Below are 26,700 nucleotides of genomic sequence, written 5' to 3'. Positions count from 1 at the left end.
ATACTTACTTGATTTCCTAAGTAATTAGTGCAATAATTATTAAGCATATTTTTAAGTTAAGCCACCGACGTATAAGGCCTAAGTAAGTAGAGAAACTAAAAATTGTGCCTGCCGAAAACGGAGGATACAGCAAGATTTATATTTTTTTCTGGTGCATTTCTTGGTGTTTCCAAAATATTTTCTTTAATTAGCAAAAAAATTGAAAGGTTTTCTACTTAAATCACGTTAATTAAAGTGCTTACTTTAAGTATGAGGTTCTAATTTATGTCCCACGAATCACTTTTCCATTGAATTTTAGCAATTCTGCGAGCTATGTCGGTCACTTTGGTTCTCCTGCGGATCTCCTCATTTCTGATTCGATCACGCAGGGAAACTCCGAGCATAGCCCGCTCCATCGCCCTTTGGGTGACCTTGAGCCTTGATCTGGTGAAGGTCGCGGGAAGAGCCTGGATGCGGGCAGCGCAGGACCGTTCATTGTGGAAAACCTTGGAGGAGGCCTTTGTCCAGCAGTGGACGTCATTCGGCTGAAACGAACGAACGAACGAATCACTTTTCTAATTATGTTCTTACAATAACAAGTGCAACGACCCATAGCTATATTTTGAAAACACCACTTTTATCCGACTTATCTGGCGAGGTATCTACAAAAGCCGACGATTGCAAGTAGCGCGGGCCCGTTACGTTTCTTTGTTTCGCAGACACGTATTGTCTGCGCCAAATGAGACTGTCAATTGTGGTAACCCAATGCATGAGGCATTTCGCACCACGAGTGGTTTGAACCGCAGTGTGAAATCGCCCAGGTGGTATTTTTGAAGTAGTCCGTTTAGTTCTATTAGTAGAACTAAACGAACTTTTTCGTCCGTTTAGTCCTACTAGCAGCACTAATTGATAGATCTAAACGGACTACTTCGTATTTTTGAAGGGGCTGGGGGTCTTCCACAGCGTCCATGTGAATCGTCCAAGGAATTTTTGTAACGGGTCGATTCAGACCGTAACATTAGCAAAACAGTTCTCTTTTGTATGGGTTGATTCGAAGAGAAAGTACTAGGTACCTGCTAAGTAGTAATACTTAAGATCTACTATTAAGCGACAGGAGTTGACAGGACTCTACATTTTTCTCTCTCAATATCCATAATTTTACGTAACATTGCAATCCAAATTAGGTTTTAAGGTTTACTTAAGTCACAGGTACTTTTACTACTATTATTTGTTGCAAAAATTGCCAGTTTCTATTGGCGCGGACTACAGATGCATTCAGCCACCGGAACAGTTTCTTGACTCTTGCAGCAAAAACTAGTGAGTATTTAGCCAGTTTAGACGATTTTTTACACCTACGGACAACAAAAGCCGTATTTTTTACCTCAACCATACGAAGTCAATCATCTAGTAGGTACTTAGCTAGCCCCAAACTTTTTAGGCTTAGACTTAACCAATACCTATGTCTGTCTGTCTATCAATAGAAGCTATTTAGAAGAAAATGTAGAGAAAATAATTACCATCTCTTGGCTTTTAGACAATCTAGAAACGAGAGAACTACTTAGGTAGGGTGTTTGTATGTAGGTATTTGAATTGAACCAAAACACAAGTAAGAATCGGTAAATTTTATTACTGTCCTATGACAGACTTGCCTATGCAAGTAACATTACAAAGAGCGACGAGGATTAAACTCATTAACTCTGCTTTATATGTATAAATGTAAAGAAGAGTTAAGATTACTGGGGAAGGAAATCCCCATCATGAGATTACCTAAGTATAGAAAAGGCCAGTCATCCAACGGATATCTAATGAAAATAAACAAAGCTAGAATCTTAGGTGCTTCACCTATTAAAATTTGGCTTCCATCAAATTATTTGCGAAATATAAGATAGGTAGGTAGGTAAGTGGTCCTACTTAATTGATGATTAAAAACTAAAGGACTTCAAAGACCGATCTTTCTGTACGTTCGTTTCAGCCAAATGACGTCCGGCCTCCCCCAAGTTTTTCCACAATGAACGGTCCTGCGCGCGCTGCCCGCATCCAGGTTCTTCCCGCGACCTTTCTGTATCGTATTATATTCATGGAAAAACTGACTTAAGTATTTGGCCATATTATGATAGTCTAATACGTGGTAGGTATTAGTTTATAAAAATTGTAGACTTAGAGTAAGTACTAGACAGATAAAATTCCACCCAAGCCCGTAATGAAGTGACGCCAAACAATAGTTATCTTGTTTACAACTGAATCAGTGCGTAGATACCTTACAAAGACCTAGTTATTTCCCATGATGACACCATGTCGGCACTTGTATAATTACCGCGATCAAATAAAAATCCGGGTTAGTCAAGTCATTGAGGTTGATTAGCGGCTATTAAACACAAAAAACTGCTATGTAATTAAAAGATAAGTAAGTTATTTTCGGTAGCTTCCAACTAATGATTTTACTTTTGCATGTTGGTGTGGTAGGCTTAGATCAAGAATTAACTGAATTGAGGAAATGGTCCATACATAACTAAACACCAGTTTCCAAATAAAATATTTTTTTCTTCTTTTGGATCTTATTCGCCTAGTTAAAAACTCAAAGTCATTTATTTTTGCAAATAGGCTTTTAAAAAGCACTTTTACACGTTCCAGTATTAATCCTACCACTGCTTCGGGACAATAAATGGGCCAGCTGAGAAGAAGCAGCGCAAGAAACTCAAGTCACTATTGTCAGCCTCCTTTTCAAGGGTTTACACTACAGTCCATATCTGTGGTTTACAGTATTTAAAGTCTTCATGAAACAAAAATACGCCTGTACAATCTACTGAAACTGAGCTGAACTCGAGGCATAAAGTAGCGTAACCCTTTTCTATCTCACTGAAAAATGAAAAAAATAATAATCGTAAGACGCTCGATCAATCTAGGTAAGAAAGTAATTTGTCTGTATGCGCTTCTTACAAGTTGGAGGACAAATTTTCAGAAAGCGATGAAACTGAAATTGTTTCCTCGCTAATAAGGCTCTCACAGCAATAGGTACAGTGCTAAAATTACATTTCCTCAAAATCTAGCACAACCTCAATCTAAACTCAACAACGCCGTAAAAACCGTCGAAGATTTATTACAGTGACGTCTGTGTTGCTGATAAGAGCAGCCTTATAGGCTCCTGTTATCAGGGAGAGTAAACAGTTCATCTCGTGATGGGATGGTAAACAGTGCTATCAAATTCTACTTTACCTAAGACAGTGTTCCAATTAAGAACTTTATTCATCAATGGTTGAAATGAGTCTTTTTGCTTGCAGGACAACCAATGAAAGAATGCCAGTAGAAATTATTAGGACGTCAATCAGGAAATAAAATAAGTTTGGACTAAGAAAAAGATCTTGTTTACGAACACTATCTAATGATAACATTATATCATAAGGACAAAAAGACAAACTTATCACAGGAAATTAACAATGCACACGTGTTGTAACTCAGACGATATTATCTTTGTTTTCCAAGCTGAATTTACTTTCCTATATGTACATTTCATGAGGAAAGTTTACAGTCGCAAATATGAGGGGGTGTTGTTCTAGGAACCATGGGGTTTACCGAATCCATTTCCTCTATTCGTCTTTTTCACTCATCCAAGGCGTCAGTTTGAAAAAGAGGGAGCGATAAATCAAGATGAATTAACGATCACGCTCGAGACAAATCCAAATTGAATAGCTTAAGTTTTTGACAAAATTAAAAATATGTAAAAATAAATAAATTAGAGAAAGATCATTAGTATGATGTAGGCGTTCATAAAATATAACAAACTAGCTGACCCCGCGAACTTCGTACCGCCTTAGCGTAGAGATTTTCTTTATATTTTTTTCCGTAAAAACCTTGTACAGAGTATTAGAAAACTACAAAAAAAAAATCAGCCAAATCGGTCAAGCCGTTTTCATGTTATATCGTGACAACGGAAAACGGGTTTCATTTTTATATACATATATAGATATTATATAGATTATAGGACATTCTTTTGAAACCAGACAAAATATACAGCCGGTTTATTTTTTTGCCACAATGTTGAACACCACTGGCGTAGTCTCAAAGATAGCGTTTATCAAAGTAATCACCGCAATAAAAGTAAACAAATAAAAAACATGTTGGAATTAATATTTAACATTTATTTTATCTAATTTATACAGTCTTAATTCTTACTTCAATGTGCCCTAAGCCCCCCCAGAGACCAAAGTCAGGACCGACCTTTCTCCTTATAGAAAAATCAGCGGAGTTCTCGTCAAAATACGTCCATGGTCCTCCCACAATCCACGCGACTAGCCCACAGGGGTCTTCCTCAGGGGTTCCGTCGCGGCACGGTCCACACAACGACCGCTAGCGACCATGGAACGGCACTCAGGCCCTTATGGAACCCTCATTGCCAATCTGAACCGAGAAACTCGCTCCTCAATGGATACCAAGCCGTGCACCCGACAACTAGTCTCTAACACCCTTTGCGAAAAAAATATTTACAAAATCCAGTGTATAATCCAAATTGCTCATTCTTCTTACTTTTATATGTACATTTTTTTTTCTTTTCATTTGGTTGTATTCTTTTTTAGAGCATTTTCTTTTTTTTAAGTATATTGTAAACTAAATAAATCTTCTCAATAAACAGAAAACTTAGACTACAATCAAAATATGCTATTCGAGTAGCATTCAAAATTATCCTATTTCCTTAAATGGCTCACATTATTTCGACAAAGATTTTATTACATTCAAAATCCCTAACGCTAACAAATTGATAATATGCATCTTTTTTCGTTTACAAATATCTATATACAAAATATTCGAAGTAAATAACAATAACACGTTATTACGCACGAGTTTTGAGTTGATTTGAGTTTCAAAGAACGCTATGACATCGTAAAATTAACAATCAAGTTACACAGCTAATCATGACTACAGAGCGGTTGAATATATTCTACAAAGTGGTTGAATATATTCTACAAAGTGGTTGAATATATTCTACAAAGTGGTTGAATATATTAATTCTGTAAATATTAAATAAGTTATCTTGAATGCAAAAATTATAAGTACCAATAAGGTTCACATTCTGAAACGTCTTTCAAATATGAATTTATTCACGTATAAACCTGTGATTGATCTAAATATTGAAACCAATCACAGATTTGAATCATTTTTTGAGTTTCATCCAACTTCAGAATACGAACCTTAAAAATTCCAGAAATACGTATTAGTAGAAACCTTACAATTTAAAGATTAGTCGTACGTTATTTATAAACAAACATCTGCAGATACTTCTTAACGAATTATTTTATACAGAATTTTAACATTGTATATGAAAATCAAAAATCCTTTACATAATATTATGTAATCTTCGAAATAAATACTATCATTTTACTATGCCAAAATAACTAAGTGACTTTTTCCTGCGATGCTGATTTCACGTTTCATTATTTCATACATGTTTTTCATCTTACGTGGGCTACAAAAACGTAACCAGCAGCGTGATACGCACGCCACAGATTAGAGAGACAGTGCCGAAATCCGCAACATAGGAAAAAGGTCCTTACAATCATTTTATTAGGAACAACCAATCAATTACAGAAGCCAATCCCAATAGATTATTTTAAGAAAATTCTCAAAAGGAAATCCTCAAATATTTGATTAGATACAATGGGAACTAGTGACAGTCTCACAATAAGAGATAAAATACAACAACCAACACAAATGTGCTCTTAAATCAATGCAAAGTCTGGACACAAACCGCGTTGTCTTCTCACAAGTATATCTTCTTAATTAATATGTACAGAGGCCAGCCCGGATTCTCCGAAAAATGATCACTTCACGAAGGCATCTGGAGGTATTTTGCCTTCTGAGTTCAGTTGGTTGAAGATGAATAGCGCCCTTTGTAGGTCCCAACCGGTCTCTTGAAGGCAGCTGGAAGAGATATGAAATGTTATACTCATGTTGGTTCAAGGTTTTGGGCAAGCTTGGTCTATTGTAGGATAATATCTAAACCGTGAAATTAATTCCTTATAAAGTTTCTCTGGCTCGTATTATGAAACGAAGTTCAAAAGATGCTTGAATGAATATCAACATTTTGAGATTACATGACGTGTTAGGTGAGGCCCTCATATTGGAAAAGAAAGGAAAACATGTGAAAAGTGCCTAACCAGTCAGCAACACAAAAAACATAATATAGTACATAGCTAACCACAAAAGTAAAAATCATTTAAACCCTGAAAATGTCTTAACATTTTGTCCAGTCTCTTTTTATCGTTTTTAAAACCGGTACAGTTGAATTTTTATTGGAGATCAAGCTGTAGATTCTGGCTAAATAAGGGGTGGCAGCAGTACGACATGTGGAAATACGCCCGTATTCACAAACATTACAATGTCTCACAGTGCGCGTGGACGCACAGGGTCACACACGAACCTATCACACTTAAGCAAGCATCGTTTGTGAGCAAGTTATAAGCAAGTCTCGTGACAAAGTTAACACTTACTTGACGCTCCAATGCTCGTTCATTCCAGTCTGCTGGCTGAGCATGGCGAGCATGGCTTTCTGGGCGTCCGGCGCACCCGGCACCGCCATGGGAACAGCCATCGCCGCCGGCGCCGGTGCGGGCGGCTCGGGAGCACCCGTTGCGAAGGCTTTCTCCTCCTGTGGGTGATGAGCTCAATTAACAATTTGGCTACGAAAAAGACCATAGTCGAAACCACTGATCAAATGACATCATTCGTTTCAGCCAAATGACGTCAAACAGTCTGCCAATAGAGAGAGATGGCGAGAGATCGTGCGGAGAGTTGTATCCGCCTCTACAACCGATGTGAACAACGCCTCAACATGACCACGACCACTCTGCCAAGAGCGTAACGAATAAGAAGAAGAAATGACGTCCACTGCTGGACAAAGGCCTCCCCCAAGGATTTCCACAAAGACCGGTCCTGCGCCGCTTGCATCCAGGTACCTCCCGCGACCTTCACCAGATCGTCGGTCCACCTAGTGGGAGGCTTGCCCACATTACATCATAAAAAAAAACTCATAAAACTCATTTATTTTTGCAAACAGGCTTTTAAAAAGCACTTTTACACGCCCAGTATTAACCCTACCACTGCTTCTGGACAATAAATGGGCCAGTGCTGAGAATTAGCAGCGCAAGAAACTCAGTCACTATTGTCAGCCTCATCATCTCATCATCATCATCATTTCAGCATTCGCAGCATTTCGAAGATTATGATACCGATTGAAAGACAATCGGTATCATAATCTTCGAAACCAACCACAGACTTGCCATGCAGATGCGCCAGTGAGTACTAATCTGCGCGACTTGTGTCACCCCCTGATGCTTGGCATCCAGAGCGGATTTCCAAAACCTAAATCATTGCCAATAAAAAAAGAATGTTTGGCTTTGGTTTGGCGCCACGTATCGCCTCCAGTATTCTTTTTTCCTGTACCTCTACATGTATTAGATATTATATTAGAGATATTTTTCCTTATTTGTTCCGTTTTAAATATCGTTTCGTTCGACATCGTTCTAGAAAGAAGAAAAATTGTTTATTTGGTTCAAACATAATAGTTTTACACAATTTAAATAATATACAAAATTTATTGAACCAAAATGGCTCCTACTCAGTGTGTATCATGTTCCATTCAGAACATGATGCTGGTATTCTGTAGGAATCATCTTGAAAAGAGCACACATTTCCCGTTCTTGACCAGCTCCTAAAGGCACTGAAGAAAATAAGTTTACACACCTGTTCTTTAGTAGTGTTCGTGATGAACAGCATATCGTTGATGATGCTGAACCCGCCGGCGGCGTTGGGCACGATGACGAAGGTGCGGTGGAACGAGCGCGTCGGGTTGCCGTTGGTGGTGGTCTCTTTGAACACGCCGTTCATACTTAGCACGATCATCGCCGGCTGGAAGGTTAACATCATGATTAGCATTATCCATCATAGGTAATAGCACAGAATAATAATAAGTACTACGTACAGAAGTATTACTTCGCGAAGGTATTTAAAAAAATGTATGCTCAATGTCATTAACAATATGGTGTAATTTAGCCTGTCTCAAGAGTCAAGCACCATTTTGTTGACAAACGTCAGTGATCGGCACTGCGCCGAAGCTATAGGGCTGACTTCGGTAAAATGATGTGACGTGAGGTGCCAAACTGCGGAAAACGGCGGAGCAAATACATGATTTAGCATGATATTATCATGAATAATATTAACTACTTATTTACCTCTCAGTGTCTTGAGGCAACTTAAAAAAGTACATTCTATGTTTTTATTATTATTTAGGCAGTTAAATACTGCACAGTATTTAGTACACCATTTTCTTTATTTTCTTCCATCATACACAAGAATACGCGTGAGTGAGTCAATTTTCGCTCGTATGTGAGGCCTTGTCGAATAGTATCGTGTAGGTGGGCCATCGTGCGTGTTTTGTTTTCGATGTAAACTCGCGGAGATGAACAGGCCTGGTAGTATCCAAGGCCTGGTAGTATCCACAAGTCTAACCCTCGCTAATCGGGATCCACACTATGAATTTATACCGTCGCATGGTCTTTTGTTAAGAGTCTTGCCTGTTTTCACCATCAATCCCCAATTATTAAGTGACCCCCTATGGTAACACATAACAGGAATTTTATTGTCACAGGGGTCACTTAAAAGTTAGGGATTGATGGTGAAAACGAGCATCTTGCTATTAAAAATTAGGTTACATTTACAGAGCGACCATGGCGCCATCTACGAAATTTACCAGAGGAAAATGGAGGAGGACACAGGACCGATCGTTGTGGAAATCCAACAGTGGACAGCATTTAGTGGCGTACGCTGACCAGACCAGGCGAATAAATAATGTGGGAACTCTCGATAACTGTCTACGTGGTCCAGTGGTAAGAGTATAAGGATTTTAATTAACACATACCTATGAGATATAGTCTGGTCTGTGAGCACGTAGAATTTTGTCCAATGACCCCAAGCTACCCATCCTTATCGCTCGCGCGTAATTATGTTGCTATCGCGCTCGCACACTCACTGCGGGCGCCCGTTGTACAGTCGCGACAGCAATATAATTACGCACGAGCGATAAGGATGGGTAGCTTGGGGTCATTGGACAAAATTCTACGTGCTCACAGACCATTCGTATTCTCACAGACCGGGCTTTAGCAGAATACATTCTGAATGCAAAATAAAGTACCTATACAAATAAAAGTTTATCCTTATTAACTCACAGTATAAACCAGCAGATCAACAGCGAATCCCATGAGGTCATGGGTGGTCTTGGGGAACTCCGATAATAATGTAACAACTTGTAGCCGTCCGGTTTTGAGGTAGCGCCGCCGGTACTCGCGCTCCGTCATCCGGATGATGTTGCGACTGTTTGGTAGGTAGGAATTCAGTCTGGAACAAATTATTATGTTAAATTAGAACGAGCATTTCTAATAAAAGAAACCATTTCTCCTAAGGATCTACTTTCTGATTCGATCACGTAGGGAAACTCCGGGCATCATCAGTGACTTTGAGCCTTCTTATGGGTCCCATAGTAATAGAGCATGATAATGTCTCCGTTCTGTACATCATCACTGGCAACACACATAGGTCAAAGACTTTAGGTACTACTGGTAGGGTATAAAGATTATGAGACACGTATATGTTACGGTTAAAGTGATAAATGAGGATCATTTCGATTTTTAGCTGTGAATGCAGATTTATAGGTCTAAGAAATCCTTAATATACAGTCCAAAAATTTTTGTTCTACGACAAAAATTGACGAAGTTATGGCCAAATTACTAAAAAAGTTCACTGACCGCCCGGCGCGGGACCGATGACGTCACTATATCCGATCCGAACGCTGCTGGCGTACTGCGTGGATAGAAAATATTTTTTTCTAGCCAAACCATCAGTTTTAGAGAAAAACTTGTCATGACATTTATTCATCAGAATAAAGTAAGCTATCGATAGATATTTTTTTAAAATAGATATTGTGAAAAATATCGCAAAAAATCCATACGCTCATACGATTAAATGGAACGCGGAGACGCGATTAGGGTCTCCGCGGTGGTATATTTGGCGATTTATTCAAATAAAGTGTTCATAAGTGTTGTTAGAGTCATATCTTCGTCCAAGTAAAATATAAAAATGTATTAATTTATTTACTTCTAACAATAAGTATAGCTGAGGCAGATACACTCTGCCTAGGCTACAAGACATTGCTATGAAGATCATTTCGATGTACACGCAATACCTACCTGTTATTTAGTTTTTCTGAGTTAAACCTACGTACCTACCTATCTATCGTTCCCATGGGCGGGCCAGCTGCTCCCTCCTGAAAATCTATTTAATCTTAGCCTAGAAGCTGGGTATGACTCCCCCGTCCTTCTCCTCTCCCCAGGTCATAAGCTGGGTCTGGGCATGACTTCCCCCTCGGCCAGAAGTCGGGTATGATTTACCCCCCCCCCCCCCCCAAGCCAGAAGCTGGGTAAGGCTTGCCCCTCCCCCCAGGCCATAAGCATAAGCTGGGTATGACTCCCCCTAGGCCAGAAGCTGGGTATGACTTACCCCCCCCCCCTAGGCCAGAACCAGAAACTGGTTATGACTTGACCCCCCCCCCCCCCCCCCCCTCTCCCCAGACCAGAAGCTGGGTAAGGCTAGCCCCTCCCCCCAGTCCATAAGCATAAGCTAGGTATGACTCCCCCTCGGCCCGAAGCTGGGTATGACTAACCCCCCCCCCCCCCCCCCTAGGCCAGAAACTGGGTATGACTTGCCTCTCCCCCCCTCTTACCAAGGCCAGAAGCTGGGTAAGGCTTGCCCCTCCCCCCAGGCTATAAGCTGGGTATGACTTATCCCCCCTCCCCCCCCCCCCAGGCCAGAAACTGGGTATTAGCACTCATATTATGTATTATTATGTTCAATACAAACAATCATAAAGTTACACTCACCCCAACCGCGTCTCCGCATTCCATCGAATCCTATAAAAATGTGGTTTTTGGACATAGCGATACTTATTTTTCACAATTTTTATTTTTAAAAATTACTGGTCGATAGGTTACTTTATTTTGATGAATAAATGTTATTAAAAGTTTTTTTCTAAAACTGATAGTTTAGCTGGAAAAAAATATTTTCCATCCCAATAGTACGCCGGCTGCGCTCGATTCGGATATAATGACGTCACGCGGCCCTGCGTACGTTGTCTTTTAGCGGCAAAAACGGCCTATGTTTATTACTTAATATCTTCGCAAGTAATGGTCCGATTTGGATAATTCAAAAAGATATATCTTTCTTATGTCTTAAAGATTAACGTAGATACTAGTTTTATTGAATTTTCTACAACAGTACTGATCCTCATTGAAAATTATGAATAATGGCCGGTTATTATGAATAATTACCGACAGGCGAGGTAAAAGTGATAAATTAATCACATTTACCAGTGATTATTTCATAATGTAACCTTAATACTAACAAATATCATAAAAGAGAACACCGGCTCGTGTACAGCGCTCATGTACAGCCTCACATTTTGAACGTTTCGATATCATAATATAGTTATCTATTCATATAATTTGGCAAAATGAGTTTGGACTGTTTCTTGCGTAACATTACTTTGCCATAATGCCTATAACACATTGTTTTGATTTAAAGTGAAAAATAGGTTAAGGTGCGGCGGGGGTGGCCCTTGGGCCACCCCTAAGCCGCCTATTTAGTTTTATACACACATAAATGATCTCATATTAATCACATTTACCAAATCATGCGGTAATTATTCATAATAACCGGCGATTATTCATAATTTTCACATTTATCACTTTGACCGTAACATATAGACTCCTTAAGAGCAAAATATTTGACGATTAGTAAGTACTATTTAAAAATAGTCTAACAAATAAAAAAAATTGACTTTGACTTTAGTCGTGTTAAATGCACTTGCTAAATGTCTTTTCTTCCTATTACGCATAATATGCGTGCCAAAATCCGCAACGGGAAAAAGGCTAAACTTTTACTTTTAAAATCAGCTAAAAAAATAAAGATCCAAAAACCTTTTTAAAACAATAAATAGCTATTATTTTCTCTTCAAATCCAACAATAAAGAAAACCAAACCTACTACAGACAATGTAAATCAAGCCACACTAACCTGGTGATATTAGAGTTCCTGTTATCATTGCTCAAGTAACTACAAGTCAAGGACATTATCGCATGCTCATGGTAAGCTTCCAAAAGCGCTTGCCGCGACTCGGAATCATATATCGCGTAGTATTGCGTGAGGAACTCTCTGACCAGGTCTTGGCCTGATGGGTTCACTAAGAATGATTGCTGGCGAGGGGGCAGGTTGACGTCATCGGCCACGTCGAATCCAATCGATGGGGGCAGGTCCGCTCCGTCCTGTGGGAAGAATGGGGATTATGTCGTGGAAAAGGCTCAAAAACTGAACTCCGACAAACGTTACTTCGACATTACGTTACTCCGACACTACTGAATATCGACATGACTTTACTTCGACACTATACTACTTAGACAAACGCTAATATCCTTTGTCGGAGTAGTGTAGTGTCGAAGTAAAGTCATGTCGATATTCAGAAATGTCGGAGTAACGTAATGTCGAAGTAACGTTGTTTGTCGGAGTTTACTTAGGTAGCCCGTGTAATTTAATAGAACTCTAGATATTATAAAATCCTTTGCAGTAGGTACATAGTTTGATATGAGACAAAGACAGGTGATATGAAGCTACTGTGTCAACTATGTAGTTGTAATTAGTGTCAGTTTTCAATAACAACAAATTATAGTCTGATGAGACATACACATTAATTTTTTTCAACAGGTACTCACCAGTCTGGTCAGCTTGGGGAACTTCTTCCGCACATCGCTGGAGACAACAAACAATATGGCAACAGAATGCAAATGTACCTCTGAAACTCACATGGACACGTTAGTTTCAGCACAAAATATTGACGTTGAAGTACCAAACCCATTTATCTTACACAAAATGTTTCAACAAATCTGTTTTGAGTTATGAGTGCATCGTTCTTTGGATCTTTTACCATGGGCTGTTGCTTTTTTCATAATAATACAAAAAAAAATAGAAAGTTAAAACAATTTGTGTTACATAGGAGATATTAGTAGGTACTTCAATGTCCATATGAAAGGCACTTGGAAAACTAAACGTGAAAATAATTGTGTAGTTCAAAAAGTAATGAGATTTTTTTCAAATATGTTTTGTCTTTTATAAAATCTAATTTGTAGGCCCAAGATTTAATAATCTATGTAGGGTTCTTTCTAGGCAGAAAATGTAAGACAGCATTCACATTATGACTAGACTAGGCAATTTTATCTTGTATGAAATTAAATTAATTTTAAGTATTTTTCACTGAATATTGCTGAATATAAACTGAATTAATCTTTATATATCCAGTCAAAAAAACATGAAAAGGTCCATAATGTGAACGATGTTTTACATTTTAATCGATTTTCACCACAGAACCACAGAATATTTTCATTTTAGTTCTTCCAAGTGCAATTAAATTAAATACATTCAATTATAAAACAAATATGGAAAATATGCTAACACATACACATATTTATACAGAAAATACAAATAAATAATGTGAATAAAACAAAAAGATAAAAAACACATCCACACAATTTCAAGTTGAGGATCTTAGACAGTTATAATATAACTTGGGCTAAACATAAAATTATGTAGATGTGTTCATTACTAATTCGACAACACATTTGTACATACTTGTATTTATGTCACAGATTACTATTATCATATTAAATTAATAGAAAAATCAAGTATAACTATGTTGAATTTTACAAAAAAAAATCTTATAAAACAATAATAAACCAACAGGATCCATACTGTCCTTTATCATGTGGAATAGCAATAAATTGAATTTAAACAAAATTAGTTAAGTTCTATTTGACCTATTTCTGACAATGAATCACTCTACGTCAAAAAAAAATATAATTCGTAATCTGTGACAAACAAATGGCACACAGGATACTGAGTCCTGCGATTGTAAATGCAAATGGGATATCGCAGGTGTAAAGTTGGCACCCACCCACTCCTAGCCTAGTGGGTAACCCAATAGGTAGAAGATAGTGGTTTCTGAAAATAACAACAATAAACATAGAAAAATAGGAGCAAATATTTTACGTTAAGTTACAGTAAAATTGATAAGACATGAAGTAGATAGGCAAGCTTGCTGCGTTGATGGAATTGTTAGCAAGCCTATCAATACATTAAAAATATTTTTATTATGTTATAAAAAAAGGTTTTAAATAAGTTTAAAAAACATACAAAAACTCATTCCTTTGCTCCAATTTTTCTATGAACATAATAACAATCACATATGGTAACAGGAAATACAGTGCATTCTCAATTTTTAAAATATCGTACATTCATCTTCACACACAAAATTCAATTGAGTTAGGTACATATTACATAATATTGATTACTTTGATAAATATAAAGCCCCAATATATTGTTGTAGTCCCAATATTATTGTTCGATTAAAAATATTGACAATAAAATGCCCAAATATTGTTGTTCGATTAAATATGCACCCAAATGTGTGCTGACTCTTTATAATTACTTACAAATTGTCTGCTTCCCAGCCATACCATGTCATGCAAGGCCTGTCTCACTTTCTCAAACGGAACTGACTTACCATAAAGATAAAGACAAAATAGTTAGTGTAGCACTTGAATTTAGCTTTTTTTTCTTGTTCTCTAGTATCTAGAGTTCCGAGACCAGTGAAACAGGCCATTTTCTTCTCTCATGCCTTTGCTAAAGCGCTTCCATCACGGTTCACAAGATGTTTATTACCTGACATAAATTTCGTGATCATTAAACCTGTTCACCAAGGGATTCCCTTTCAGGTACAGCTCGACCAGAGGCAACGCTTTCAGGGCATCCAGTGACCCCAGAAATGGTATCTAAAATATTACAAAAGCTCGTAATACAAAATTAATTCTGTAGTGGTATTTTAATCGTTGAACTATTATACAAAAAACTGTTCACTAATACTTACCCTGTTGTCTCCCATGTATAAAATCTTCAAGCTCTTGAATTTACTTGATAGAATCTTGAGATGTTCAATTCCATGCAGCTTGTTGTCATTCAGATTCAACGCTTCAAGATCGGGAATGTTCTCAGCGATAATGTCTATTGCAGCCAGCATTATCATTGGACGGGAGAGGGCACAGAATATGTCCGACAAGTCTGCAATAAAAAATTTTTTGATTGCAGATTAATAAAGTTGCAGCAACTCCTTCATAAATAGAGAAATTGTGAACTAGAAGAAACCTATGTATTACAGAAAATGCTAATAAGAGAATCATTGAATAGAAAAAGAATTCTTACCAGGGTCAGCATGAAATTTCGTCAAGTCCAAGGCCTTTGTAGCAGGATTATATCTCTTGGCCATCGTAAGTTTCATCTTCTCTTTCATGTCATCATCAATGGACACATTCGGAACTGCATTCCTTACAATCACCACCAGTTTGAACCCATCGGGCATAGTGATCTTTCGGTCTGCGTTGAACAGCTTTTCAGCAATCTTAACATCGTCCACATAAAACACAGCCGCATTTCCGTTGATTTTGTAGTAATGTGGAATAAATATTTCCGGAGAGATGAAACTCAATAAAGTCTTCAGTATGACATCTTTGTCATGCTTGGCTCCGTAGGGGATGATGATCTGATACCAAGGTAACAGGCCAACAATAAACCTTTTCTTGGGTACACCGCCTCCTCTTGGTATTGGCGAGTTGGCTCCACGACCTCCCCGACCTCTATAATGACTCTTCCTGTTGTTAGGACCTTGCCCTGAATTTGCTCCCATATCAATGTCATCGTCCAAGAGATTTAGTTTCGCATCATTCCAGTTACGAAACTTCTGCTTTCCTTTGTTCGTACCAGGCTTGAAGCTGACTCTCCTTGTATTGCTTGTTTGTATTCTATCATCATGTTCTGTACATAAAAAGGCTAATTTGAAACATTTACATACTTTCACTCAAATATACTGAACATTTATCAAGACATGAAAATGCTTCACATGTATTTTGAGGAGAAACAAATTATTCATGGACTAGAAAGATTCACAAACCATACCAAGAGCACGAATTACAACATCATATCTCATCTTGCACAATAAAATTAGATAATTATTTTATTGTGTTACAACAAGTGACACGACATACATAACAAAAATACCATGCATGGCATTAATGAAGTAATAAACTCACCAAAGTGTTCATCCTTCCAGTTCCTAGGCCTTCCTCCTCCACGTTTAGGCATATTTCTTCAGGTAAAATGCGATTTACTAGAACCAAAGCACCAATAATTCACAATGAGTAATCAAGGTTACAAAGGAGGAAAATGAACATTGCTCGCACTCCACACCACACAGACGTGCGTCACTGGCTTGAAGGGTTATCCGATTTAGCACACATTTAGTTATCAATTACCTCACAAGTTTTGGTTTTGATGAATATTTGTTATATACGTCTGCACAAGCTCAATTCTTTTGATAAATAACTTGCAGCATTTAACTTTTTTGGTTTTACAAAATTCACACGTAAAACGTCACGAAAAATACCACATTTGTTTGTTGACCATAGACACAAATATGTTGCCAGATGTAGAAATAATAATCTACTAAAATTAATACCTTTCGTGGATGAAAGAGGGTGCTGCAGTTCTGTAAACTTATTTATTTATTTATTTATTTATTCATAATTAATATTGTTTAGGAATTTTTATGCTGACATAGCCTTAAGCAGTAAAATCTTCTGTAGGAATTATTTCTGATTTAATTCATTTTTGTGTTTAATTCTACTGGCCTACAGTAGTGTTTCCAAAATATTAATTTGATTGAGATAAATCAAAGTCAAAATCAGTATTTTTTTATTTATATGGAAAAGACTAGCTTTCCGCCAGCGGCTTCGCCCGCGTGGAATTTTGTCTGTCACAAAAAAAAATTATCGCGCGAGTCCCGATTTCAAAAACCGGAACAAAAACTATCCTCAAACTCAAACTATATCTATGCCAAATTTCATCAAAATCGGTTTAGTGGTTCAGGCGTGAATGCAAGACAGACAAATAAATAAATAAATATTCTTAGACATATTTTTACACTGCGCTTCTAGTCCTAAACTAAGCAAAGCTTGTACTATGGGTACTAGACAACGGATATAAACATACTTAAATACTTTTTTTTTGTAAATACATACTTATTATACATAGAAAACACCCAGTCCAATACAAACAAATATGTTCATGCACACAAATGTTTTTACTGTGCGGGAATCGAACCCGCTACCTCCGGAATAGTAATCCGTTTCGAACCACTACACCAAACGTCCGAAAATTATCGCGCGCGTCCCTGTTTCAAAAACCGGGATAAAAACTATCCTCAAACTCAAACTATCTCTATGCCAAATTTCATCAAAATCGGTTTAGTGGTTCAGGCGTGAAAGCAAGACAGACAGAGTTACTTTTGCATTTATAATATTAGTATAGCTAGTCTATAGTAGTAGTAGATAGATAATAAACGTTACGGGACTATTCTCAGTTCTCACGCACGTCCCACCTCTCATTCACACCACTGCAACTCTTGTGTAGCGACAGCCAGGATCTACAGCTTCACTGGTTTATCTACCAGTGAAGATAAAGTTAAGCCTGCAAAAATTTTAAGGTTCAATTTCTCTCCAGGGCTAAGCCGATGACTGGTGACAAATTAAAGGTTTCAGTAACTATAAATATGTAAGTAGATGATAGTGTTTACAAATTGCCAAATATTTTAATAAAAGACCATTAATATTAAAAAAAACATACTGGTTTGGAGCCTTACTTAATTAAGGCTCTTCGAGACCAATATTTGGTTTCTTTCTGCGATATAGGTACCAACATAGTTGATACTTAGTAAACTGGATGAGAATGCCTTATGGCATTAAGTTCGCCTAGTGTTAAAATTTTGGCATTTAAGTAATAATAATAATAATAAAAAGCATTTATTTCTTTCTTTCACAATCCAATAATACAGTGAAACACAAATTGCTATGTACTAATTGAACAGGGTAAGATTGTGAGAGAACTGGAGTCTGAACTAGGCGTGAAGCCTGTACTACAGAGCGCCAGTACTCTCCTCTCTCGATAATGGCCGGAGCACATAGAATTTATTAAAGTTATTTTAAAACTAGACAAAAAACTAGACGAGTATTGAAAGAGTGTTTATAAATAAATATTTAAATAGTTTTACTTTTTATAAACTATACGCGCGTTTTATACTTTGATCTCATGGTCCTTCGAGCTAGATTATAGTTCGAAAATAAAATTAAAAAGTAACCAGGATGAGGAAAGTTAAGAATCAAAGAAGTTATAATACATAAAATACATTCAATAATTAATTAGAATGAAGTACTTAGAATAGGTACTTGTACCGTAAAACATCTATTGTCCCTCTATGAAAATAATACACTATATTTCGCAAATGTAAGAAAATCTACTATTCAAACATAATTTTCATGAAACTAGCAATACTAACAAAAGACGCATCCATTTTTTTCATAGATTCTTGTCTCTGGTTTTGCGCTGTGAGATCCGTTTTACGCAGCACCACCTTATAATTTAATATTCAGTCGTACAATAATATCACTTAATTTTAAAAAAGGCTTTTGATACTATTTCGTATAAATAATGTTTATTGCTCAAAGTTTCACAAAAACTGATAAAACTATGGCTACTGAAGTTATATTTCTAAAATATAAACACAAACAAAATAAAAGTCTTAGAACGGAACGTATTAGAAACCATAGCATTTAAAAATAAAACGATCACAGACAAAGTTCGTGTGCTTTTCGAGTCTGCCATGTTTTGTCCTATTTGTCGCGCTTGATCAACGCGTTCGTCGCGTTTACTGTTTTAAAACTGTTATTTTCTGAATGTATTACGGGCTGTGTTTTGTTTACAAATAGTGTAGTTGATGGTGTTGTAATTAATTTACTAAAACATTTGGTCAATCGATCATTTTGTTACCTCTGTGTGCGACAGTGTAATTCGAATTTCAACAATTTTATAATCGTCCGCTAGCTTGCTTGTGTCTGTATTCAAAGAAATTACGTCGCGTATTCGAGACATTCTCATCAAACGCAGTGATTTCTTAGCAAATTGTGTCGAGCTGTGACGCAACCCACGTGCACATAATACAGTGAGCATCTCATGCACATTTGTTATTATTTTGTTCACGAGTTCGTGGTGCGTCGCCCGCCGCCTTCGCGTTCGCCCGCTCGATTAGGCATCTGAGTATTAGACGGTGATTTCTGGTGCATTATTTTGTGCGGGCTAGTGTTGGTGTCGTCATTCGGTGCAACGCACACGTGACTCGGGACGAGTGTTTGGGTGTCAGTCGACTGCGGTTCGCGAGCGCACGGGCACGAAACAGTCCGGCAGCACTCTGCAGTGCGGAGCGCGCGATTCTGAGGTGAATCACCGCGCGTTGTTGACCGTGCTTCGCCGTGTTTACCCGCGAGTGCATAAGTGCGTGTAGGGAAGTGAATCAGGCATGAGCGGCGCGTTGCGGCGCCGATGACACCGCCGTCCGGAGAGACGGCGTTTTGATCCCGTGTGTGTGCTGTTATGGTTGTTGGGTTATGAGTGTGTGACAAATTTGTAGTGCAAGGACACTGGAGCCCCTAGACGGAGTTGGGCCCGCCGGGGCGGCCCTGGTACTTTTGGGGGCTCCTCACGAAGGCAAGATGGCTGCGTGGAACCGCCACCACCACTTCAACATGCTCATGGATGAGAATGCCAAAAATAAATGTAAGTAGCAAGATTTATTTGTTATTTTTTTCAGTCTCCATTAGTCATTTTCAGTGACATGAGTTCGAACAGGTTTTTGCATTGATTTGAAAAATCTCTGTAAATAATATAACTGTAATATTTACAATTAAAAAAATCTATTCAATTCGTAAAAATATTGCTTAAGAAAAAATTTGTAACAATCCTAGTAGGTACCTACATCTCATTTAACTAATAATTACCCACATAACTCTAGACATTGTCTACTTTAAAATTATTAAATGCGATACACTAAAAAAGTGTTTCTACATGCGATAAACATCCATCTGGCCTTCTTAAAATATTACCGAACTCTTTTTTAACGCTCAATTAATTCAATCACTAATAAAGTCTATCTTACATAGCAACATACCTATTACCTATCAACTGGTAAATCTGGAAATCATTGGGGGAGGCCTATGTTCAGCAGTCGACATCCTGTTCCTAAAATGCTGATGAATTATGCTCAGTCGTTTGGACAATCCATGCTGCATAAAAGTAAACAAAAATGTAGTTCCTTCCATTAACATTGAATGCATACCCAACAATGTTCATAACAAAATTGATTTGACAACCTTATTCTTTATAAAACAAGTTCACTAGCATCAATCACTTTCATTCATTTGAAACTATTCAACATAGGAAGACTAGTGCATCATCCGAGACCTCTCTATATTCCTGGAATCGAGAAAATAGCCTTAATTTTCCCGAATTGCAATCAGAATTCTCAGTAATCCAGCAGCAATTCCAGGTATTGGCTGGTACAAGCCTATTTACAAACAAACTCATTCTTATTTCTTTAAACTTATGTGTTTATAAACATTTCACTTGGTAACTTCTAGTTTAGTTAAATGTTTTAGTGTAAGACAGAAATCTAGGTACAAATGTTATGTTTTGATTTTCATCGTGCCACAAATTATCTACCTATCTAGTACATCTATTATATTATTGTTGGCATGTGCCACAGATTTAGTACTGTTACTATGTGATAGGCTATCTAAAACGTTACAACTAATCACAAACCACAATACAAAAGGAGATAAGCAGCTGAGCTGACTTTTCAGTTAGGTACTAATAATATTTGATTATTGTTATTGTATTGTTATTACATAAGTTTCTTTGGGTAGGTTATTTAATTAGTTTTAAGTAACGTATTATTAGGTAGGTTCCTTCAATATCCCACCATTTCAAACTTTTATCTCATAATGCTTAGAAACTGTTGAAGCTAATAATTTCTTCCTCTTCCTACAATTATACATCTTGACCCTTTTGGCTGATACAAGGGCAATAGCTCCTTTTGAAGTGACCACACCATTTGTAACAATCAAAGCACCTAACACGGCCCTTGATTCAATGGACACAATACAATTTTCCGCCTATCACCTTTACGTGCGATAGGTTTCCATGGCCCTGTGTGTGTATATTGTTGAATGCACACAACCCTCTGTGACCTACCTGTGGAATACACCCGCTGCCCTACATCCCTTCACCTTTATTTAACGTTTGTCATATTTAAAATTGATATTTTCCCGATATTATTTCGACCGTGCGAAAAATGCGACGCGCAAAAATGCTATATTCGGTCGCCTGAAAGGACAAATTTCTACAAAACTCTTTCACTGAGTCAAAACTTTTACATCGGTGTTTTTTGAAACTTTATAATGACAATCTATACTAAGAAATAATGCGATATTATCAAAATATAATTCTGCTACATTAGACATGAATAAAAGTTGAAAAAAAGTTTTGATACTGCACTTGGGTTTTGGCTTACCCAAGTTTCTTTCTAGCTCAGTTCATATCCACTTATTAATGTCGTCGTTATGTATTCAAAAACACTGAATGAATACAATGTCTAACTTATGATTACTGAATTCCGTTGTTACGTTTTGTATTGGATATTATTATGACATTATGTCCATTTGAGTCTTATTCCGAACCATCAATCACCAAGTTTACATAACGGTGGACTACAAACATGCAATTTGTTGAAAAGCAGCTATTAATGATACGGTAGCCGACGTTGTCGCGAAGAAAATTGTATTGACGTAATTTGTGGTTTATTATCAGTTCATAGCGTCGGCCCTAAAGTTGTTTAACGGACGGTGACGACCCCCTAATCTTCGGACTAATTATGTTCAACCCTCACAGATGGGTTCCTGCATTGACGCTTTATTAGATGTAATACGTCTTTTATGTCCCTATTCAAATTATTTGTCAATATTCAAATTCAAATTCAAAATTCAAAATTTATTTATTGGAAACAAGAAAATTTGTACATGAAAAAGCGTGTACGATAATAGCCGCAATAGTTTCAGAGAACTGTGGTGCGACTACTAACGCCCACTTCCGTAAAAAATATTCCATAAACATACTACTTTAGGCGTGCTGTATGTATGTGTGTGATGTGTGTATGTGTGTGGTGTGTGTATGTGTGTGGTGTGTGTATGTGTGTGGTGTGTGTATTTGTGTGTTGTAAGAGTGTGTTGGCTTTAATAATATAGAATAGAAGGAACCCAAGTTACCCGTTTAAGAAATTTTCAATCTCCTGATAAGTGAGCGTATGAAGCCATTTATCAATCACAATTTTACATTCACGCAAGGTAAGTTTGTAGATGTTGAGAAGTCTATTAATTTTATTATATAATTTAGGACTCAGGAACCGATATTGTCGACTCGCCACTCCAAGTACGCAGGACTCCAATCTGCACACTTTGTCATGTCTTCGGGTCTTTTCTTCCCGGTTAGGTTCGAATACCAGACCAGCGTGTTTGCGGAGTACAGTTTGCATGATAAAAGAGTGTCTTACTCTTGGTAACCTACACAAAGCATATAGTTCGTCAGTTGGAAAACGAATGGGGTTGTGAGTCATGACTTTTAAGACAGCTCTTTGTGCCCTTTCCAGACGTAGGAAAGAGGTCTTACAAGCGTTACCCCATGCTGTGATACAGTAGGTCAGTACTGAGTGGGCAAGAGCATAGTAAACAGTCCTGAGGGTGGTGAAGTTGGCTGAGGTTCGTAAGTTTCTAAAAACAAAAATCAGCTTTCGAACCCTTGCAACTAGTGATGTGATCTGACAGTTCCAGGACAACGTACTATCTATCATTACGCCTAGGTATTTAATGCTATTAGTTCTGGAGATACTTACACAGTTGCAGCTCGCATTTACAGCAGATATTCCACACTTGTGTGCAGTTATATCAAACAAAGAATCAGGTTGGGAAGCAAGTCTAGGAGCAAAGGTTATAAATTTGGTTTTGTCAGTATTGAGGGTAAGCAAATTTACTGATAACCATTCCATGACTGTCTTCAAAGCAGATTCCGCACGAGTACGCGTTTCTGACCAATTAGATCCCTGAACCAAAATCGCAGTATCGTCAGCATACGTAATGATTCTGGAGTGATCCAGTGACATCATACAAAGGTCGTTAATGTAAATTAAAAACAGAGTAGGGCCAAGAACACTACCCTGAGGAACACCATAAGTGATACATACATCTTGACTGGTAAAGTTATCAATTTTTACTACCTGAGAGCGTTCACTTAGATAACTCACGAAGATGTCAAGAGCCAAACCTCTAACACCTATCCTCTCCAGCTTTTGAATCAAAATCGGGACCGAAACAGTGTCAAAAGCTTTTGACAGGTCAAGGAAGATAGCAATAGTCTTTAATTTTTTATTTAAATTTGATGCCACATCGTCAACTAACGCCAGTACTGCGTCTTCAGTACTTTTGCCGGACCTGAAACCAAATTGATTATCTGCTAGGATATTATGTGAAGTTAGAAAAGCAACGAGTCTTTTGTTGATGATTTTCTCTAAAAGTTTAGACAAAATAGTAAGCACAGATATGGGTCTGTAATTATTAACACATGACGCATCTCCACTTTTGTGTATCGGATGTACAAGTGCTTTTTTAAAAACTGAAGGAAAAGTACCGGTCAAGAGGCAAAGATTAAAAACATGGCATATAACAGGCACCAGGATGTGTCTAGCGGCCCTGATGAGTTTAGAAGGGATCCCGTCCCACCCCGTAGCACAATCTAGGTTAAGTCCAAGAATCAAACACTCAATTTCGTTATTATCCGTTGTGAAAACAGCCATGGAGTCAGAGGGTGAGGCTAGTGAAGACGGTTCAGGTACAGTAGGGCAACGTCTGGTGGCCACGATTCTGGACGCCAGGTTTTTTCCCACATTAGCGAAAAAGGAGTTTACAAAATCTACCGAGCGAGATGGACTTTCGTTTACGGATAACAGTTTAGTGGCAGTTGACGATGTCTGTTTCAAATTGGCGATTGATTTAATTAGATTCCAAGTGGCTTTGGGATTTTTGCTGTATTTCTTGAATTCTGCACTTTCAAACTCTCGTTTAATTTTTTTAAGTAAATTGTTGCAAAAGTTTCTATATCGTCTGTAGGTGATTTTCAGGTTGTCGTTATAGGGGTCCCTCTTAGATTGATGGTGAAGTCTATCTCGATTTCGTATACAACGTAACAGTCCCGGCGTAATCCAGGGTTTGATGATAAGGTTTCTACTTGAAGTCCTATGTGTACGAGTGTTATTTCTGACCACTTCGGATAAAATACCAACCAAAAGAGTAGCTGCTTCAGTTGCAGTGTTGGTGGCTAGGACTGGTGAGAAATCAGTTGTTTCGAGGTCTGTTACACATGCAGGGATGTCAGTACGCGTAGCAACTCTTTGGGTCCTTGAGGTTACTGATTCAATATTACAAGCCATGAGCATTGGAGCGTGGTCAGTTATAAATGAGTCAAGGATAAGTGTAACAGCCGTTGACGCTTTATTAGATGTAATACGTCTTTTATGTCCCTATTCAAATTATTTGTCAATATATTTCAATTTGTATTAACAATGCGTGCACGTGCCTGGTATGTTTCTTTTGTACTTTAGGTGATTCACTGACTTAGATAGCTTAGCCGCCCTGACTGTACACGAATGATTGTTCGTAAATAAAATTTCATTCGGATGTGATTGTGATCAAGAGGCTATATTCACATACGTTTTGAAATTATCACAGTTGCAGATATGTAAGGAAACCTATTATTTCTGTATATTATTAACCCATCGAACACCAAGCGGTCGCATAAGACCACATACATTTCTATCGTCTCGATTCGCGAAGGATCATATCATAAAATACTTTATCATAATGCCTGCCTGACCCGATGAAAACCCATACATATTTTACACTCCGCCGCTTGAGATGAAACTAAATAAAAAAAATTTAGTTTCCTTGTTGGGTCCACTAAGCCGCGAAGATCCTGAATCTACTCATAAAAAATTTCCTTGCAATTTTCCTTCCATTTTGGTCAGATTAACAGTCACGTTCTAACATATCATAGAGTCATAGACTGTTGTCATTATTAACATTTTATCCTGTGGATAAAACCTGTTACTAAGCACAGAAGTGTGGATTCGTTGGAGTGACGAGCTGCTGAAACTCGTACCCATCCGTTTATTCAATTTTCCGGTAAAGCCCGCCGTATCACTTCCCACGCTTTTGGCACTACACTGGCGATCGTTGCATTCGCGAGTTCTAAATAACACAAAGATACTGCTCTTAATACCCAGTTCTGGGGTATCCGGGCAATTTCTCGGTATTTTATTACATAATTGAAAACCACAACACTTGCTTTCATATAAATTCAGCTCATTACTTGTTAATTTGCACCCCAATCCATGTAGTTACACGCTGAAAAGGCGTAATAACTTACTCGCCTCTCTCCTTTTTCTTCAGTCTTTACTGTGGTCACTAATGAATTGTGACCGAATCTCTTTAACTTATGAGAATAAGGATAAAGATCTCTGACAATTTTGTTAACAACCTCTTTGAAATTCATGAATTCAGAATAAAACATGCTAATTTATTTCAGTATGGTCGAGGAAACAAAATTTTACTCGAATAAATTAGTACAAGGAGCGAATTCACCCCGCGCCATAATGTTACAAAAACTGCTCAGAGCTGTAATGTTGTTTTTAAAAATTCGGTGCCCGTGGAATGGCAATGAAAATTACATGGTGGCGGCTTTGGGTCACGGCGGGAGGGGTCGGAGTGCCAAATATTTACGACGGTCGACGGCGATGCCGGAACCATAGGTGAATTCGCATTTTTCGTATCAACTTTCATTCACTGTCTGAAAGCTGGTTGCTATGCGGATGCTGGCCTCACTCTGTCATTAAGCCAGTGCTCGTGCAACGCGGCGTTATGTAGATAATATCGTACTCTTTGGAAAGTATTTTGCTTTATCTACTTCGGAATATAATAATTCTTATTATCTTGTCATCTATTATGATTTGGGATACTCGTGTTTGCGATTTATCGCGACATGCTATTTATTTTGTATTGCTTTATTGCGTTTCCTTAGCGATGACGAAACTGTGTTTGATTGGTTAATTGGATTGAGTTTGTTTATTTATTTATTGTCAGTAGCATTGCGGTTAGTAAAGTTTATTCGCTATGTATTATTGGATTTTGTGTCTAATATTATTTTTCAGTCATAGAAGCAGTTGGCACAGTATTGTTTTGTCATAACGATCGGCCAAAATGGTGTGATGACTGATAGTTATTTAAAATGAATCGTGGTGTTATTTATGGTCTTCGACTCGCTAACGGTTGGTGTTCCACAGTCAACCAGTTATCCCCATGTCTGCGAATCGAGTGCTTCGCTGTGGCCGGTGAATGGTCACCTTTCACCGACACACTGTCTAGACGACTTCGTTTCGACTCGTGAATGAATTTTACATCGGAATGCGGAACGACAATTCATCGTGCCCCACCAAAATGTTCGGTGCGCTTTGCGAGTGAAATCTCGAACGTTTAGCGAAGCCGGCTCTCGGACGTCGTCCTCGAAACTACAGGAAAGGTTCCGCAAGTTACTCGAG

The 26,700-nt window shown here is 37.9% G+C and overlaps 2 protein-coding genes across 2 annotated transcripts in view; one reads left to right on the top strand and one right to left on the bottom strand.

Moving 5' to 3' along the window:
• Positions 1–4,094: 4,094 nt before the first annotated feature.
• On the bottom strand, positions 4,095–16,572 carry LOC135078182 (nuclear RNA export factor 1). Its single transcript, XM_063972767.1, has 11 exons — positions 16,430–16,572; positions 16,208–16,284; positions 15,324–15,932; positions 14,992–15,182; positions 14,787–14,896; positions 12,785–12,821; positions 12,093–12,340; positions 9,195–9,363; positions 7,714–7,878; positions 6,462–6,619; positions 4,095–5,892 (listed from the first exon to the last, which is right to left on the bottom strand). The coding sequence occupies exons 2-11, from the start codon at positions 16,257–16,259 to the stop codon at positions 5,793–5,795; spliced, it is 1,839 nt and encodes a 612-aa protein (XP_063828837.1). The 5' UTR covers positions 16,260–16,284; positions 16,430–16,572; the 3' UTR covers positions 4,095–5,792.
• Positions 16,573–18,793: 2,221 nt separating this feature from the next.
• The window catches only part of LOC135078189 (serine/threonine-protein kinase minibrain), a 139,022-nt gene continuing 131,115 nt past the window's right edge, over positions 18,794–26,700 (top strand). The window contains exon 1 of the mRNA XM_063972775.1: positions 18,794–19,781. Within this exon, the coding sequence (XP_063828845.1) occupies positions 19,718–19,781 (64 nt within the window). The 5' untranslated portion in view covers positions 18,794–19,717. The remainder of the gene's footprint in view (positions 19,782–26,700) is intronic.

Source organism: Ostrinia nubilalis, chromosome 14 (genome assembly GCF_963855985.1).
Source record: "Ostrinia nubilalis chromosome 14, ilOstNubi1.1, whole genome shotgun sequence".
Lineage (NCBI taxonomy): Eukaryota > Metazoa > Arthropoda > Insecta > Lepidoptera > Crambidae > Ostrinia > Ostrinia nubilalis.
Note: the sequence above shows the minus strand (reverse complement) of the source record. Positions and strands in the feature narration are given on the sequence as shown.

Bases quoted from the DNA above. Each gene is read 5' to 3' on its own strand.
- LOC135078182 (XM_063972767.1), bottom strand. From the start codon at position 16,259: ATGCCTAAACGTGGAGGAGGAAGGCCTAGGAACTGGAAGGATGAACAC. The intron at 12,822-14,786 runs GTAATAAACATC...TGTTGTCTCCAG, and splicing joins GATCACGAAATTTATGTCAG to CGATGTGCGGAAGAAGTTCC. The intron at 6,620-7,713 runs GTGTGTAAACTT...CATCACCCACAG, and splicing joins CGAACACTACTAAAGAACAG to GAGGAGAAAGCCTTCGCAAC.